Source organism: Coregonus lavaretus (assembly GCF_964263955.1).
Source record: "Coregonus lavaretus genome assembly, chromosome: 33".
Classification (NCBI taxonomy): domain Eukaryota; kingdom Metazoa; phylum Chordata; class Actinopteri; order Salmoniformes; family Salmonidae; genus Coregonus; species Coregonus lavaretus.
Window position 1 is genome coordinate 12,532,386 of NC_140020.1, and position 18,135 is coordinate 12,550,520.

Consider the following 18,135-nt stretch of genomic DNA (forward strand, 5'->3'; position numbering starts at 1 on the left):
CTGGAGCAGGTTTTCTTCAAGGATCTCTCTGTACTATGCTCCGTTCATCTTTGCCTCGATCCTGACTAGTCTCCCAGTCCCTGCAGCTGAAAAACATCCCCACAGCATGGTGTTGCCACCACTATGCTTCACCGTAGGGATGGTGCCAGGTTTCCTCCAGATGTGACGCTTGGCATTCAGGCCAAAGAGTTCTTGGTTTCATCAGACAAGAGAATCTTGTTTCTCATGGTCTGAGAGTCTTTATGTGCCTTTTGGCAAACTCCAAGCGGGCTGTCATGTTCCTTTTACTGAGGAGTGGCTTCCGTCTGGCCACTCTACCATAAAGGCCTGATTGGTGGAGTGCTGCAGAGATGGTTGTCCTTCTGGAAGGTTCTCCCATCTCCAAAGAGGAACTTTAGAGCTCTGTCAGAGTGACCATCGGGTTCTTGGTCAACTCCCTGACCAAGGCCCTTCTCCCCCGATTTCTCAGTTTGGCCGGGCGGCCAGCTCTAGGAAGAGTCTTGGTGGTTCCAAACTAATCCCATTTAAGAATGATGGAGGCCACTGTGTTCTTGGGGACCTTCAATGCTGCAGAAATGTTTTGGTACCCTTCCCCAGATCTGTGCCTCGACACAATCCTGTCTCGGAGCTCTACGGACAATTCCTTTGACCTCATGGCTTGGGTTTTGCTCTGACATGCACTGTCAACTGTTGGACCTTATATAGACAGGTGTGTGCCTTTCCAAATCATGTCCAGTCAATTGAATTGACCACAGGTGGACTCCAATCAAGTTGTAGAAACATCTGGGTCTGAATACTTATGTAAATAAGGTATTTCTGTTTTCGTTCTGTCATTATGGGGTATTGTGTGTAGATTGCTGAGGACTTTTATTTATTTAATTCATTTTAGAATAAGGCTGTAATGTAGCAAAATGTGGAAAAAGTCAAGGGGTCTGAATACTTTCCGAAGGCACTGTAAATACTATGCATGCCAGTCTCTCTTAGCTAAGAGTTGAGGAGAGCCTGACTGCATCACTTCTTCTTTTTATAAGAAACATTAATGTGTTGAAAATTCCAAGTTGTTTGCATAGTCAACTTACGCACAGCTCTGACACACACACTTATCCCACCAGACATGCCACCAGGGGTCTTTTCATAGTCCCAAAAATCCAGAACAAATTCAAGAAAGCGTACAGTATTATATAGAGCCATTATTGCATGGAACTCCCTTCCATCTCATATTGCTCAAATAAACAGCAAACCTGGTTTAAAAAAATAGATAAAGCAACACCTCACGGCACAACGCCTCTACCCTGTTTGACCTAGATATTTTGTATTGATAAGTAGGCTATGTGTGCTGTTTTTAAATGTATGTAGTTCTGTCCTTGAGCTGTTCTTGTCTATTCATCTTCTGTATTATGTCATGTTTCATGTTCTCTGTGGACCCCAGGAAGAGTAGCTGTGGCTTTCACAACAGCTAATGGGGATCCTATTAAAATACCAAAATACCAAAAACCTAAAGGAGGGTAGCTCTTCAGGAACAGGATTGGAGAGCACTGGTCTAAGCCATCAGTCTGTCCCCATGTCAGTGTTTTTGTGTTAATGTGTACTATGTATCTTGCAGCCCTGTTGGTTCACCAGAAGGCCCGTATGGACCGGCTGTGGCATGAGCTGGAGCTGAAGAAGAAGAAGCTGGAGAAGCTAAAAGAGGAGGTCAACGAGATGGAGAACGATCTGACCAGGAGACGGCTAGAACGATCCAACTCCCAGTCCCAAATCCCCTCGGTAAGGCCCCACAGACACTACTCTCCCAGCTACTGTCACAGGAGGTTGGTGGCACCTTAATTGGGGAGAACAGGCTTGTGGTAATGACTGGAGCGGAATAAGTGGAATGGTATCAAATACATCAAACACATGGTTTCCCGGTGTTTAATGCCATTCCATTTGCTCAGTTCCGGCCATTATTATGAGCCGTTCTCCCCTCAGCAGCCTCCTGTGTGCTGTATTCATGCGTTTAGTTTGTTCTATTTTGTTTACTATAGATTTAGCTGCATATTATCTTCATAGATATCCGACTTGATAAGAAATTACTTCAAATGGGTACGGTATGTTTTACATTTTGCTCAGTCTTAGTAGAGATCCATGGCAATTTGACTTCACAATTCACTCCTACGTCACATGGTGTATGTTTCTAAGGAATCCATGATTCTTTGGGGCAATTAAAAAAAACACACACACACACACTGCCTCCTCATGTTTTCACCCAACGTCATGTTTACGTTAAGCGTGCAGCTGTGAGTTTGTTGAAATACACTGCTCAAAAAAATAAAGGGAACACTTAAACAACACAATGTAACTCCAAGTCAATCACACTTCCGTGAAATCAAACTGTCCACTTAGGAAGCAACACTGATTGACAATAAATGTCACATGCTGTTTTGCAAATGGAATAGACAACAGGTGGACATTATAGGCAATTAGCAAGACACCCCCAATAAAGGACTGGTTTTGCAGGTGGTGACCACAGACCACTTCTCAGTTCCTATGCTTCCTGGCTGATGTTTTGGTCACTTTTGAATGCTGACGGTGCTTTCACTCTAGTGGTAGCATGAGACGGAGTCTACAACCCACACAAGTGGCTCAGGCAGTGCAGCTCATCCAGGATGGCACATCAATGCGAGCTGTGGCAAGAAGGTTTGCTGTGTCTGTCAGAGTAGTGTCCAGAGCATGGAGGCGCTACCAGGAGACAGGCCAGTACCGAGATGAGATCCTCAGACCCCTTGTGAGACCATATGCTGGTGCGGTTGGCCCTGGGTTCCTCCTAATGCAAGACAATGCTAGACCTCATGTGGCTGGAGTGTGTCAGCAGTTCCCCAGACCTGAATCCAATTGAGCACATCTGGGACATCATGTCGCGCTCCATCCACCAACGCCACGTTGCACCACAGACTGTCCAGGAGTTGGCGGATGCTTTAGTCCAGGTCTTGGAGGAGATCCCTCAGGAGACCATCCGCCACCTCATCAGGAGCATGCCCAGGCGCTGTAGGGAGGTCATACAGGCACGTGGAGGCCACACACACTACTGAGCCTCATTTTGACTTGTTTTAAGGACATTACATCAAAGTTGGATCAGCCTGTAGTGTGGTTTTCCACTTTCATTTTGAGGGTGACACCAAATCAAGACCTCCATGGGTTGATAAATTTGATTTCCATTGATAATTTTTGTGTGATTTTGTTGTCAGCACATTCAACTATGTAATGAAAAAAGTATTTAGTAAGATTATTTCATTCATTCAGATCTAGGATGTGTTATTTTAGTGTTCCCTTTTTGAGCAGTGTATATCAGACCGCAAAATCAAGTGGTGCTTTGAGTTTTCTGTTGAATCAGCTGTTTTTGTCAGCTATCACTGTGTGTTAGTCAGGGGAGGAACAAGGGGACATGGAAGGTAAAGTTAAAAGTCTGGAGTTGAGCTCAGTAGCTCTTGTGTTGTGTATTCTGTATATTCACTAGGCCAGAGAGATCTGGAGAGCCCACTTGGCTCCTTGCACCTCCATTGACGTATGATAGGCTTGTGTTGTGTGTCAGGACAGTATAGCTTGTGCCTAGACTTAGTTAGTCTCTCTACTCCTCCACTCTGTCTCTTCAGCAGTCTGGAAATGGCGGTTTATATGACCCTGATTCATTCTCTCTTATCAGATTGAGGAAATGCAGCAGTTGCGATGCAAAAACAGGATACTGCAGATCGACATTGACTGCTTAACTAAAGAAATCGATCTCCTTCAAACAAAAGGTAGGAGGCTCGTTTGGTTTTGTGGGTCTGCTTGTCAGTGTGCTTGTCAGTATTGTGATGAATGTAACACCAGCTCTCTGTGTGTGGTGTGCATACATGTGCTTGTACGTCCAGTGTGCTTATGGTGTACTGTGGTGTTTTAACATGCAGTCTTTTGCAATGCAAGGAAGCTTTAGGTTCAGGTTCAGCCTGGTACTCATGTTTAGTAGTGTTTGTGTATTCTGTAATGGGGAACGTACAGTGTAGCAGAGCGAGGCAGAGACGGGGAACATGACTTGTGGAGTGTACAGTACAGCTATATTATTATTATTAGTAGTAGTAGTAGTAGTAGTAGTAGTAGTAGTAGTAGTAGTAGTAGTCGTAGTCGTAGTCGTAGTAGTAGTCGTCTGGTCACATCCCCTCGGCACACGCAGTCAAGGTGCTGCCATTGTGGTGTTAACTACCAGTTGTTTCCTCAATTGCATCCTCTTGCTGCTTGGTAAAAAGGGATTTATAGGCCCCCTGGCAGCTCTCCATGGTTGACAGGATTTAATACACCAGCTAGCACAGTCACACAGGTGAAACACAGAAAAACAAAAGTGCCTCAGAAATTAATAGTGCCTCTTACTGAAACCAACAGACAACTATGTTAGGAGTAAAGTGTTTTGTGTTTGTTTTCTGAGTTTATTTGTTTTTGTGGTATAGGCCTATAACGTAAGGTGTTGGACTGCAGTGTTTGACTTTAAATCAAATCAAATCAAATTGTATTTGTCACATGCGCCGAATTCAACAGGTGTAGACCTTACAGTGAAATGCTTACTTACAAGCCCTTAACCAACAATGCAGTTTTAAGACTGGGTCTGTACTTAGGTCTGTATGTGTGACTGGTACATGTATGTTCATATGTTATACTGATGCTCACTATTTCAATTTAGCTTATGATGGCTTTGGTGCAGTCTCTGTCCTGTATTGCAATCTCTTGTTTCGGTTTGTTGCAGGACCACACTTTAATCCCAGTGCCATTCATAACTTCTATGACAACATTGGATTCCTAGGTCCTGTCCCACCCAAACCCAAAGGTACTTTATCTGTTGGTAAGTTTAGATAAGGTTGTACGGTCGCCTCTTCTGCTTCCACTTCCATCTGTCATTTTTTGGTGTTAAACTTTGTCATAAATTAATATCTATTGGTAATTGGGCTTTAGATCGGTACTTGTGATGGTTTCTAACAGGTATTTATTTATTGATATCCTGGTCAAGTCTGCATTGATTAGATGATTCTCATCACAGCATGTATTCTTTCATCTTAAGTGTTTTCATTCAATTATCTGTAAAACCTGGCATTGTTAGTGTTTTCATTCATACATGCTGTATTTTTCACCTCTGCATCTGTCATCTTTGTTTCCCTGCCATTCCTCTCCTACATATCTTCCTTCCTTCCCTTCATCCTGTGCTTGGGACCTGTCAGAGCCAGAGGGCCTGGGGACAGACAGGAGAACATTTAATGTTACCTCCACCCTAACCATGGAACCCTCCTCTGCCCCTCCTCCCCCTGCTGCTCTCCCTCTGGGTTGGTACCTGTAGCTCTGTCTGTCTCTCTCTCAGTTTTTCTGTCTCTGCCTGTCCCTCTGTCCGTCCTTCTGTCCCTTTGTCTGTCCCTCTGGGTTGGTACCCGTAGCTCTGTCTGTCTGTCTGTCCATCTGTCTGTCCCAGGGGTCCAACCTCTCCCCTTCCCACCTTCATACTGGGTAGGCTCTGTGTTCTTCCCATCCACAAACGTGGTGATCCCTGCAATCTAAATAATGATCACCCAATCTCAGAACTTTCATGTTTAGCGAAAATATTAGAACTCTTGGTAAATTCTCAGCTGCAGTCCTTTTTAGATATAAAATGTATTCTGAATGCTCACCAGTCAGGCCTTAGGCCAGGACACTGCACCATCTCGGCTGCTTCTCTAGTCATAAATGACATACAACGCCTTCAGAAAGTATTCATATCCCTTCACTTATTCCACATTTTGTTGTGTTACAGCCTGAATTCAAAATTTATTAAATTTATTATTTTTCTGACCCATCTACACACAATACACCATGATGACAAAGTTAAACATGTTTTTAGAATATTTTTCAAATGTATTGAAATACAGAAATATCTCATTTACATAAGTACTCACACCCCTGAGTGAATACATGTTAGAGTAACATTTGGCAGCGATTACAGCTGCGAGTCTTTCTGGGTAAGTCTCTAAGAGCTTTGCACACCTGGATTGTACAATATTTGCACATGATTATTTTTACAATTCTTCAAGCTCTGTCAAGTTGGTTATTGATCATTGCTAGACAGACATTTTCAAGTCTTGCCATAGATTTTCAAGCTGATTTAAGTCAAAACTGTAACTACGCCACTCAGGAACATTCAATGTAGTCTTGGTAAGCAACTCCAGTGTTTTAGGTTATTGTCCTGCTGAAAGGTGAATTTGTCTCCAAGAGTCTGTTGGAAAGCAGACTGAACCAGGTTTTCCTCTAGGATTTTGCCTGTGCTTAGCTCTATTCCATTTATTTTTATCCTAAAAAGCTCCCTAGTCCTTGCCGATGACAAGCATACCCATAACATGACGCAACACCACACTGTTTGAAAATATGAATAGTGGTACTTAGTGATGTGTTTTGTTGGATTTGCCCCAAACATTATGCTTTGTATTCAGGACATAAAGTTCATTTCTTTGCCACATTTTTTGCAGTTTTACTTTAGTGCCTTATTGGAAACATGATGCATGTTTTGGAATAGTTGTATTCTGTACAGGCTTCCTTCTTTTCACTCTGTCATTTAGGTTAGTATTGTGGAGTAACTACAATGTTGTTGATCCATCCTCAGTTTTCTCCTATCTCAGCCATTAAACTTTGTAACTGTTTTAAAGTTACTATTGGCCTCATGGTGAAATCCCTGAGCGGTTGTAGTGACTGGGTGTATTGATACACCGCCCAAAGTGTAATTAATAACTTCACCATGCTCAAAGGGATATTCAATGTCTGCTTTTTATTTTGACCCATCTACCAAATAGGTGAGAATTAAGAAGCTGAGAATTAAGATGGGTTTCCTTTATAGAAATAAATCCTACCTTACTTTTGAAAACGAGAGGAAGATTATTCAAGCATCCCTCCCAGTACTTGACTATGGTGATATAATCTACATGCACGCAGCAGCCTCTGTTTTAAAACCTTTCGTACACATCATTGCCTTTTATATAGTTCTGTTGGCTACCAGAAGAGCCCAACATTGGCTGCTATTTGTGTATAAAGCACTTCTCCAGAAACTCCCATACTACCTCACCTCACTTCTTAATTGGAAATCCAGCCACCATCAGACTCGCTCTCAAGACTGGCTGGTTCTAGACGTTTCGCAGATCTCCACAGAGTCCGGGACTTTGATGAGGAATGTGCAGAAGGAGAACTGCACTTGTTTTGATTGATGTGTAATTGTATCTGCAGCTTTTGAATTTGAATGTGTAATTGTACATTTATAGTGTTGTATTGAGATAGATCATGTTGGTTTATTGTTCCCAGGGCACCCTTGTAAATGAGACCCTGGTCTCAATGGGTTTCCCCTGGTTAAATAAATGTAAACTATTTTTTGGGGAATCAATCCACCTTGCACACCTTTTCATAACAATTTTACAACAGATGACCTTCAGATCAAATGTTGCCATTTCACACAAAGAAAGCACCATTGACTCCTAGTGAATAACTTTTTATTTAACTAGGCAAGTTGAGTCATCCCTTCAGTGCATTTGTTGATGAGAGGTTTGCATGTTGTTGCTTTTTTAACATTTGATAGGATTCTCTTAGCGCTCTGATACTGCCTTAGCATTAAGCGTTTTCTTGTGCAATACACATCCTGGAGAGCGAAAGAGAAACAGTGATTCACCAACTACCAACTGCCAATTCAACCCATCAGTGGTGCAGTGACAAAATTCCAGGTTTATTGCAGAAAACAAAACAGCGCTGTATATGGAGATAGCTAGATACTCCCCTAATATTCAAGGGTAAAATTTGAAGGAACAACCCTTGACAGTCTGACCCCATTTTGATTGATGTTCATTGCCTACAGCTGACTGTGTGTCTGTGTGTTTATCTCTGTAGTCTGTTGGGTGACTAACTCCTCTCATTCTACCTCTCTCTCTCCTTCCCTCCCTCCATCCAGAGTCGAGCAGTAAGAGCGTAAAGACTGTAGCAGACCAGGAGGAAGACGAGGGGACGCAGTGGAGCTGCACGGCCTGCACCTTCCTCAACCACCCCGCCCTCAACCGCTGTGAACAGTGCGAGTTCCCACGGCACTTCTGAGCCACAAAGACGCCGACAATACCCACAGCCCCCTACATTAGAAAAGACTGTTTTTTCTTTCTTTTTCTAGTGGTAAGAAAATGAATGGACAGGGGTTTGTAGTTTTTTTCATTTTGGGCCTGTTTCTTTTTCCTCCGAGGTTTGTAGAATGCTATCCACTGAAGGCTTGACTGGATAGTGTTTACAGGTTGTGTTACTTTAGTAAGCCAGCAGAGTTGGATGATACCTCACCTTGGAGTCTCTGCATGCGTGGGGTCACCCCCCTCTCCCTCCTCCTGCTCAACGCTCGGCAGGTGACTTTACCCCTGGGAATGCCTCACTGCTTCCATATACAGTATTAACAAATTGTTGTCCTGCAGTGTGATGGCACACACACACAAACACGTAAGCCAACATGGGTGCCAACGTGCATTTGCAGATTTTTTTTCTTCTGTGATGGCCTAATCAGGAATGGGAACTTTGGTCAGCCGTCACCTCACACCTGAAGGGAAAACTAACAGACTACTTGTGGACTATTTGTTTGGTTGCTGTTTCTAGAGGATGACAGGGGGGAACTTGCAGTGTTATTACTGCCACCATAACTTTTCTCTTGTCCTCCTCTGTAGTGTCCCTTATCAATCTGCGTCTCTTCAATCTACAGTAAAAAGAACGGAAACTAAATTGCATGCTTTATGTGTACAGTACATGGAGGGAGGAAATACCCTTATGCTTTTTACTGTACATAATTTTAGAATGTGCCTTAAATGCCTTCTTTCTCACTATGAATCACTTGTATTTCCTGTAAGTATAGCTTTATAGACTTTATTTACTTTGTTTTGTCTTGTTTTGTTTCCATTTTCTTTCAAACCAATAAGCACGGTGTCCCTTTTAAGCTTTTTACTTGATTTCTGTGAGAATTGAAGCATTGCGGGGAAAAAGAGGAGCAGTTGTATGAAAACTATGCAGTCATGAAGCTTCGTCCGCTCAGTCTGCCGTTCATCGCTTATGTATATGCTGAATTTCCTGTGTACGATCTGCAGATGCAGCAAAGTCGAAAGAAAGATGGAGGAGTTTTTTTAGGATGCAAGAGCTGTTGGACTGGTGAAAAAAGCTCAAAAGCAGAATGCCAAACTGCCATCTTATCTGACAACTGGAATGTAGGTTTAATATTTGGGGACTTTTACACCTCAGTGCCAAGAGACGCATGAATTTTACAGTTCATCCTAAAACTTGCATCAGAATAGAAGCTTTCGAGTCGGATGGAAGAAAGACGGACTTTGGTACAGTGAGGGGAAAAAAGTATTTGATCCCCTGCTGATTTTGTACATTTGCCCACTGACAAAGAAATGATCAGTCTATAATTTTAATGGTAGGTTTATTTGAACAGTGAGAGACAGAATAACATCAAAAAAATCCAGAAAAACGCATGTCAAAAATATTATAAATTGATTTGCATTTTAATGAGGGAAATAGGTATTTGACCCCCTCTCAATCAGAAAGATTTCTGCCTCCCAGGTGTCTTTATACAGGTAACGAGCTGAGATTAGGAGCACACTCTTAAAGGGAGTGCTCCTAATCTCAGCTTGTTACCTGTATAAAAGACACCTGTCCACAGAAGCAATCAATCAATCAGATTCCAAACTCTCCACCATGGCCAAGACCAAAGAGCTCTCCAAGGATGTCAGGGACAAGATTGTAGACCTACACAAGGCTGGAATGGGCTACAAGACCATCGCCAAGCAGCTTGGTGAGAAGGTGACAACAGTTGGTGCGATTATTCGCAAATGGAAGAAACACAAAATAACTGTCAATCTCCCTCGGCCTGGGGCTCCATGCAAGATCTCACCTCGTGGAGTTGCAATGATCATGAGAACGGTGAGGAATCAACCCAGAACTACACGGGAGGATCTTGTCAATGATCTCAAGGCAGCTGGGACCATAGTCACCAAGAAAACAATTGGTAACACACTATGCCGTGAAGGACTGAAATCCTGCAACGCCCGCAAGGTCCCCCTGCTCAAGAAAGCACATATACAGGGCCGTCTGAAGTTTGCCAATGAACATCTGAAGGATTCAGAGGAGAACTGGGTGAAGTGTTGTGGTCAGATGAGACCAAAATTGAGCTCTTTGGCATCAACTCAACTCGCCGTGTTTGGAGGAGGAGGAATGCTGCCTATGACCCCGAGAACACCATCCCCACCGTCAAACATGGAGGTGGAAACATTATGCTTTGGGGGTGTTTTTCTGCTAAGGGGACAGGACAACTTCACCTTATCAAAGGGACGATGGACGGGGCCATGTACCGTCAAATCTTGGGTGAGAACCTCCTTCCCTCAGCCAGGGCATTGAAAATGGGTCGTGGATGGGTATTCCAGCATGACAATGACCCAAAACACACGGCCAAGGCAACAAAGGAGTGGCTTAAGAAGAAGCACATTAAGGTCCTGGAGTGGCCTAGCCAGTCTCCAGACCTTAATCCCATAGAAAACCTGTGGAGGGAGCTGAAGGTTCGAGTTGACAAACATCAGCCTCGAAACCTTAATGACTTGGAGAAGATCTGCAAAGAGGAGTGGGACAAAATCCCTCCTGAGATGTGTGCAAACCTGGTGGCCAACTACAAGAAACATCTGACCTCTGTGATTGCCAACAAGGGTTTTGCCACCAAGTACTAAGTCATGTTTTGCAGAAGGGTCAAATACTTATTTCCCTTATTAAAATGCAAATCAATTTATAACATTTTTGACATGCGTTTTTCTGGATTTTTTTGTTGTTATTCTGTCTCTCACTGTTCAAATAAACCTACCATTAAATTTATAGACTGATCATTTCTTTGTCAGGGGGGAAACGTACAAAATCAGCAGGGGATCAAATACTTTTTTCCCTCACTGTAATTGTATTAAGGTGTTGCTAATGTACAGCTTGGTGGAAGGCGACTGTTTCCTGAGGGCTTTCAGAATCTAAATATTTTGCTATGCAGTATAAATTGGGTAAGTGTTCCAATGATCAGGATGAATATGTTTTAAAGTATTCCTCTTTCAAATCAGCAGATATTTATATAGGTATGTGCTTTACCGTATCTCCCCCTGGCCAGAGGTTTAGAATATCTCCTCTAAATAAAAGACAATTAGGACAGTGCCGTTGTTATATTTCTAATAAAGTGAGAGAAAATAGTGTCTATAATTAAGCAATAATGCCCGAAAGGGGTATGGTATATGGCCAATATACCACGGCTAAGACACAGTCCTTAGCTGTGGTATATTGGCCATATACCACAAAACCCAGAGGTGCTTTATAGCTATTATAAACTGGTTACCAACGTAATTAGAGCAGTACAAATACATGTTTTGTCATACCAGTGGTATACGGTCTGATATACCATGGCTGTCAGCCAATCAGCATTCAGGGCTCGAACCACCCAGTTTATAATCATGTTTTTATTTGGTTTAATTTGTCCTGTGAAGCTTTTGTTTGATGAGGATAGTTTAAAAGTTTACCATTGTAATGATTTTATCTTAATTGTGGAATAGTTTGTTTGTGAAGTTTTTCACATGTTGTGATATGCTGCCATACATAACTGCCTTAGAATGGCATTTGTATTGACAATCTATGTAGTCACAAATCTTATTTTTTGTCTTTTTTTTTTTTTTTTTTACCAAAGCTTAATATTGTCAAGAACTGATTAGGTAGAAGCGAAATTCTTAGTTGTCTCTTAAGCACTTATTACTTTTTTTCTGTAAAGACCCCAAAGAATTTATCTGCAGCTCGGTGTGACGAGTCGGTTCATAAATGTTTTATTAATTAAACAAACTAATTTGGATATCTAAAGTGTTTTTTTGATTTTAGCTGGGAAAACTGTCTTTGTAACAGATAAGTTATTTGTAAAAAATAAAAAAAAATCTATTCTGGATTTCTTACTAGATATTCCACATTTTGATTCCATTCCATTGGTTGTTGACTTGCAGTGATGTGATGACGATTGTCTTTGGCTAATTTCTCCTCATTCCAGTAGATGGCAGTAGAGACCTAAAATAGTTGGTATGATAAAGTTCAGGAAACTTGGCAGTGTAAATTGGTAAAGGAGACAGATCATCAGACAATTTTCAAGGACTTATGTTTAATATGGACAACAAACAAATGACAAGGACAGTATTATTCTGCATACCGTACAGGGAAAAACCCATTTTGTCGAATACCTTCCCTCAGTTTGAGGCTACATGATAAAACAACACATGCTGCTTTGATAATCTTTAAGTCAATGCTAGATTCAAAATGAACTAGCATCATTCAGGAGACGGTAGTGCATTGCACTTGACTGTGTTTAATGCTTACAGAGAAAGGATCACAGGTCTTGCACGTTAGAAGGGAACGTGGCTGGTTTTGAACCTCTGGATCAGAGGCACCAGCTCTGACATGTTGAGGGTGTGTGGGTACAGACACATCACATAGTCTACCATGCTGGGGGGGAAGAGGGTGCTCAGCTGGTTCTTCACACACCTCCTCTGCTCACTATCTGGAGCTTTACCTGCATTGGACCTGGTCATCTCCACTCTCTCACCAGAGAGGCCCTGTCCCAGGCTATGTTCTGGGAGGCTGTGACTCTGCCTTTGTGGGAGAGGACTCTGAAAGTACAGCTGCTCTGTGGAATGGATGGGGTGACTGTGAACAGCATAGGAGCTCTTTCTTAGCTGTGGCTGGAGATGCTGGTGGCCGTACATGCACTGGCTGCACTCACAGCTTTGTGAGTGGTCACAGCCACACTGTGGCAGTCTTTGGGGGGCATAGTGGACTCCCGAGGAGGGCCCACCCAGGCTGAGCCTCTGTGTGTTGCTGCCGTGACTGTGGCTGCTGTAAGTGCTGGAGGGGTAGACGTCCCCACTGCCCTGACTGCAGCCGGCCACCCCGCTGCTGTATGTGTAAGACACCTCCGGCCCCTTGGTGTTGTTGGTCTGGTCCTGGACATAAAGTATGGATAGGGAGGCCTCCAGGGAGCCAAAGGCCTCGTCAGTGTCTGGGCTGGGGCAGAGGCGGAGGCTGGACTTCTGGTGTAGAGCTGGGCTGCCTGTTTCTCTCTGGCTGGTGAACTGATCACTAGGCGAAGCCCTGTGGGAATGGGAATGGGAATGTTCATTTTTTCTAAAGGGAGGCGGTGTGGATGGATATCTGTATAGATTATTAGTAGTGTGATCCAGCTCATAAGGGGATGTGTAGATATGGGCCTCCTGCCTGGGGCCTGAGGGGAGAAATGGCCACTCCCTGTCTGTCTGAGCAGCAGGTTTGCTATTGGCTCTAAGCTCATCTGCCACAGACAGCTGTGATTGGTTGGAGCGCTCTGGGTGGTAGAACTTGCACTTCACTCCATAAGTACACTTCTTCCCTGGAAAGAAACATATAAGGAATATTTATGGGCTTTCAAAACATGGCTCACATATGTAACCCTGTAACTCTTTTAAAGAGACTGTCAACTAGGATGTGCGTCTGTCTGAGTGCACTTACTATAAAGCGCTCTTCCCCCCTTCTTTAGTACTGTAAACACACTTAGCAAAGCAAACAAATTATGTCTAGTCTCCAGCCTGTTTTTGTTCCCCTAGGTACACGGCAGAGTGCTATGAGGGACCGTTGTACTCCTCTGACAGGCCTGCCGTTAGCGCTATTATCCTGGGTGTTGATAATAAGGTATTTTGTTTGTGAGTGGTGCTGTGGCCTTGGAGTGGCGCTGCTCTCTCATTGCCAACAGCCGACTGACAGACAGCCAAATGAAATCACAACTGACCCAACTACTAGTCACAAACTACAAATCAAATCCTGTTCAGCTGGCTCACATTGGACGAGTTACAGTCAAACCCCCCAGGTGAATGAGGAAGGAAACTGAAAATAAAAGTGTGTATTGTAAAATATCTACCAACCATACGGGCAATGCTGCTGCTTGTTTTCTGAGGTCCACTGCTTTTTCCTCAGAAAGTTGTCAATTGTCGGGCCATTCCTTCCCAGAGGATCATCTGGAGGCATGAACCTTGAATATAAAGTAATATGAATATGATGTAAACATGATGGCTAAAACTCTTGAAGTCATGTCTTCATTACAGATGTATTACAAGTATACAAGCAGGAGGGATTGTGTAGGTGGTGGAACAGGTGGTATACCATCTCTCATATATGCCAACCCCAAATGAAAATGGTTTATATCCCCCTTATAGGCCCTGCATCAGGTACCCTCTTAGATGCTGTGAGTCTTAGTGTTGGGACTTACTTGTCATTGGCAAAGCTGTACATCAACAGCCTTTCCTCTATGAACTTCTTCCACTCTGGCTTCTCTATCTGCAGGTCTCTGTAGTTGTCATTGGACACAATGATGCCGTCGGACTCGTAGGCCAGTTTGATGATGTAGCGGTCGTCATAGCACACCACTCTCTTCCCGTTGACGCAGCGTGACGGGGTGTACACCAAGATCTTCCTCTTCTCCAGCTCATGGAGGATATGCTGATCTGCAGGGTCACATGACGAGAGGTTAGAGTTCCATAGAGTTGATGGATAATATCATATCATTAAAAAGACAAGAAAGTAGTGCACTACATCGGGTGTTAATAACATTTCTCAGTTATAATAGGCCATAATGAGATCTGTTGGTGACCTGTGGCTCCACAGTGCCATCTAGCCCTGGTCAGACAGTATAACAGGTGTGTCTCCTACCTGTCATGGGGGCCTCAGGACGGGGTTGCTCCTTTCTCCACAGGGGCACGAACACTGTGATGTCACGGAGACCTCTCTCCAAAAACCACCTGACTGCCAGCAGCAGCCCCCGGCATGAAAACACTTGCTTGTTGCCATGGCTGCAAAGACAGGAGCCACAGTAGAAAAATGAGCTTCCCTTTTTCAGTTCTAAAATGACTGCCACATCTCTTCTTCCTTTTCAGGAAGCCAGCTAGCTGTGTGACTCACCTACTCCAATTCATGTGAACTCTTTTGCATAACCACAGCAAAGAGACTGTTGTTTGTCCTTTAATCCCAGAAACCAGTCTAAAGGGAAAACTATCTCTCCAAATGACCATAAACTGGAATAACAGAAAGTCTTGGAGAATATATAATGTTACACTTTTGTAACCTTGTATCATGTGAGCTGCAGCATCCTGTATAGTGGTGGTGTGAAGTCTCCAGCAGGCCTTTAGATAGGTCTAAGACCTATTGTACTAAGGCCTCCCAGCCCGATTGACAGCAGCTCACTGGGAGTGGATCATTTGCCTATACAGACCGCACTATATATAGCGTGGGGTTTCCCTGCACTCAACCATCAGGAAGTGGTAGGCACACCAAATAAAAGACCTCGCTGGCTTATAAAGCCACTGGGGCAGGGCACTGAACCCAACAACAATAGCAAGTTATAGAAAATACACAATGATTAGTAGAATGATGTACGTTGCTTAGAAAGTTTCGGTAGTGTTTTGGAGTTAAAGCTTTTTTCCCCCACAGACAGAGACTTTTAGGGACAAGGAAACTCAGGACTTGAGTAATCAAAGGCTGCTTTGTAAGCGAACTGCACAGTCACTGAGATGTATGCCAGAGTTGAGTAAGAGTAGGAGTGAGTATGCCTGAGAAGTAGAATCCTTAAAATGTTCAGCAACAGTCTCCCCTCCCCCTCCCCCCCCCCCCCCCCCCCCCAAAAAAAACCACAAAAAAAAACACAGCTTTAGTTTGAGACACGTGATCTGTGTTGGAAAAAATAACATCTGATTTATGACAAGTGAACTTCTCGTTTTGTTCCTCTCAGTTTCGGCTATAGTGTCAACACCACCCTCTATCACCTGTTGATTATTTCAAGCATGTTTTTTCACTATTGTTATAGCATATCTGACAATACAGGTACTGTGGGTGACCAGATAAATCGCTATGTGGTATTGTGTTTTCATTAGTACCTACATTACCTTCATTAGTGCCAGCATTTCATTCAGTACTCTGTCTTTATCTATTTAATGCTAAAATTCCAATAGTCCAAAATGAAGTAGTACACTCACCTCATGGCCACATTGCTCCCATCAATTACCACCGGTCTGAATCCCAAAGTGGGATCCCTGTCTGTAGCTGAGCTGGGCCGTAGGGACTGGCTGGGCTGGGGAGAGCTGCAGCCTCGGGGGACGAGCTGTGGGCTGGAGTGGACTGAGTGGCTGGCTGGTATGGATGGGGTGGTGGTTGTTGTAGTGGTGGTTTGGCAGGTCTTGATCAGCTCTTCCAGTATTTCGTTGGTCTGGGCGTCATGGCGCAGGCTGTCCAGCACACGCACAATGTCACTATGGGAGTAGCCCAGCTTGAGGAAGCGCTCCACTTTTCCATGCTGCTGGTCCATGCTGCTTCGTGGCTCAGTGTGGCACTCTGCCTCCGGTCTGTCAGTGTCTAAGTAGTAGTGTCCTCCTTCCAGGCTCCTGTCAGGACTCTTGTCTGTTGGGGAATCCTCCTCGCCTCCCTTTTCTATCACTTCATCACGGTTTCCACAACAACAGCATCAGTTTTGGAAGATCTGACAGGTGCAGAAAGGCCAGGGGGTGAGGTGAGGTAACCTCTGGCTCTGTAAACACATGAAGAAGCATGGTGGAGTCACAGGGGCTTTCAGACCATTTGAATGTGGTTACTTGCACACTGCACAGTAATAGAATCGGCTGCTCGCGCCGCCAGTATCATGACTGCAGGCAGACGCTCAAGTCATACTGGTCGAGAAAGCCCCTGTAGTCTCAGGTGAACTTATAAAGTGTCTGATACAAGTGGTGTCCGTTGTCATAACAAATATACACCACCGGAATGAATGAGGATGTTCCTCTCTTTGAACCAAAACAGAAATGTTTTATGATATTTGTTTTGCAAATACTTTACACCAGTCCAGTCAGACACATCCTCCATTTTGTGGTCTGGAAAACCCCAATAATTGTGACTCTACTAATGACTGAGTATAAAAAGGTAGAAAAGTGACATACTGTGCATACCGTTCACCCCACCCTTTACTTTCTATTCTGGGTAGGCCTATGGAATGTTGAGTTTATATCTAAGAATAGCAACAAGTTATCAACATATTTAGATAGTGTTAAAGGCTTCAGGAATGTATTTTTCACCAATCGTGGACTATCATGGTGACAGTGAACAAGCACACATTGAAACTCCTCATCTCTACTTTAACATGTGGAGTTACATGCACACATTCACTTGTATGCCCTACCCCATCATCTGTTCCTTAAGAGCACCCTTTCATCCTGATTGCATTCAACTTTGAAAGGCAGTGGTGTTTTCAGTTTGATAAGATACTTGTTTAATGTTTATTGATACATCATAAAAGCCTCTTGGAGAATGAGGAAGAAAATGTCAGGCTAAGACTAACATTGCCCAGTTTAAAAGTTAACTCTAATGGAGTAGCATACCATGCCAGTTAATGCACAACTCTATAGGAGTGATAATTTGGGTACGGTACTCTACACCCCCACTCATTTGCACGTGAGATCAGGGTTGTTGATCTTATACCTCTGAACAGTTTGAACAATCTACTTCTAACCACATCCTCTCTCAAACCAGAACACTCATTCTGCACCACTTCTACAAGACTAGACACAGTCCTGAATGCAGAGAGTATGCGGCTTCCCATGCCTGTTTCACAACAATCACACTTCGTGTCTCACTGAACTCTGGCTGCTATCTGTGTGGTAGTTGAAATGAACACTTGCCAAACTCTCTTTCAAGCACACAAAGTGAAGACAATCCCAGTGAACTACCAAAAAAAATTATATCAGCTCTAAGAAGTTACAAACATTTACCTACAGTAAACCCCTGCAGCTGAACAAGATTTGGATATTAGGTGGATTGTGTGCTAATTCTGCTCTCTCTACTTACAGTTCCAGTGAGTGGCGGTTAGAAGGAGCATCAATCAGCCTGCTTGTCTGGTGGAGAACCTGTTGCTGTGTGTGAGAGAGCCACAATCTCATGGAGAGACAGAACCTGTGTGTACTCTTATTAGTCATATGAGGAAGTCTCCAGAGATTTTGCTCAGACCAATGCCAGCAAGGAAGCAAAAGACAAATGCAATAATTTAACTTCCTC

At 43.5% G+C, this 18,135-nt stretch overlaps 2 protein-coding genes across 9 annotated transcripts in view; one reads left to right on the forward strand and one right to left on the reverse strand.

The window, feature by feature from the left end:
- Window positions 1-9,432, forward strand: part of LOC311108687 (TGF-beta-activated kinase 1 and MAP3K7-binding protein 2-like) — a 70,635-nt gene extending 61,203 nt beyond the window's left edge. For 2 of the 5 annotated variants that reach the window (XM_084151401.1, XM_084151402.1), the window contains exons 4-7: window positions 1,604-1,764; window positions 3,677-3,770; window positions 4,748-4,843; window positions 7,949-9,432. In XM_084151401.1, coding sequence (XP_084007527.1) covers window positions 1,604-1,764; window positions 3,677-3,770; window positions 4,748-4,843; window positions 7,949-8,088 — 491 coding nt within the window. In that variant the 3' untranslated portion in view covers window positions 8,089-9,432. The remainder of the gene's footprint in view (window positions 1-1,603; window positions 1,765-3,676; window positions 3,771-4,747; window positions 4,844-7,948) is intronic. The other 3 variants (XM_084151403.1, XM_084151404.1, XM_084151405.1) reach the window with 3 other exon arrangements.
- Window positions 9,433-12,161: 2,729 nt separating this feature from the next.
- The window catches only part of LOC311108781 (endoribonuclease ZC3H12A-like), a 6,066-nt gene continuing 92 nt past the window's right edge, over window positions 12,162-18,135 (reverse strand). Inside the window, exons 1-7 of one of the 4 annotated variants that reach the window (XM_084151527.1) lie at window positions 17,929-18,135; window positions 16,074-16,621; window positions 14,755-14,894; window positions 14,315-14,549; window positions 13,971-14,077; window positions 13,291-13,441; window positions 12,169-13,167 (exon numbers count right to left, since the gene is read on the reverse strand). The exon at window positions 17,929-18,135 is cut by the window's right edge and continues 78 nt beyond it. In XM_084151527.1, the coding sequence (XP_084007653.1) occupies window positions 12,423-13,167; window positions 13,291-13,441; window positions 13,971-14,077; window positions 14,315-14,549; window positions 14,755-14,894; window positions 16,074-16,402 (1,707 nt within the window). In that variant the 5' untranslated portion in view covers window positions 16,403-16,621; window positions 17,929-18,135 and the 3' untranslated portion in view covers window positions 12,169-12,422. Of the gene's footprint in view, window positions 13,442-13,970; window positions 14,078-14,314; window positions 14,550-14,754; window positions 14,895-16,073; window positions 16,622-17,928 lie in introns of all 4 variants that reach the window. The other 3 variants (XM_084151528.1, XM_084151525.1, XM_084151526.1) reach the window with 3 other exon arrangements.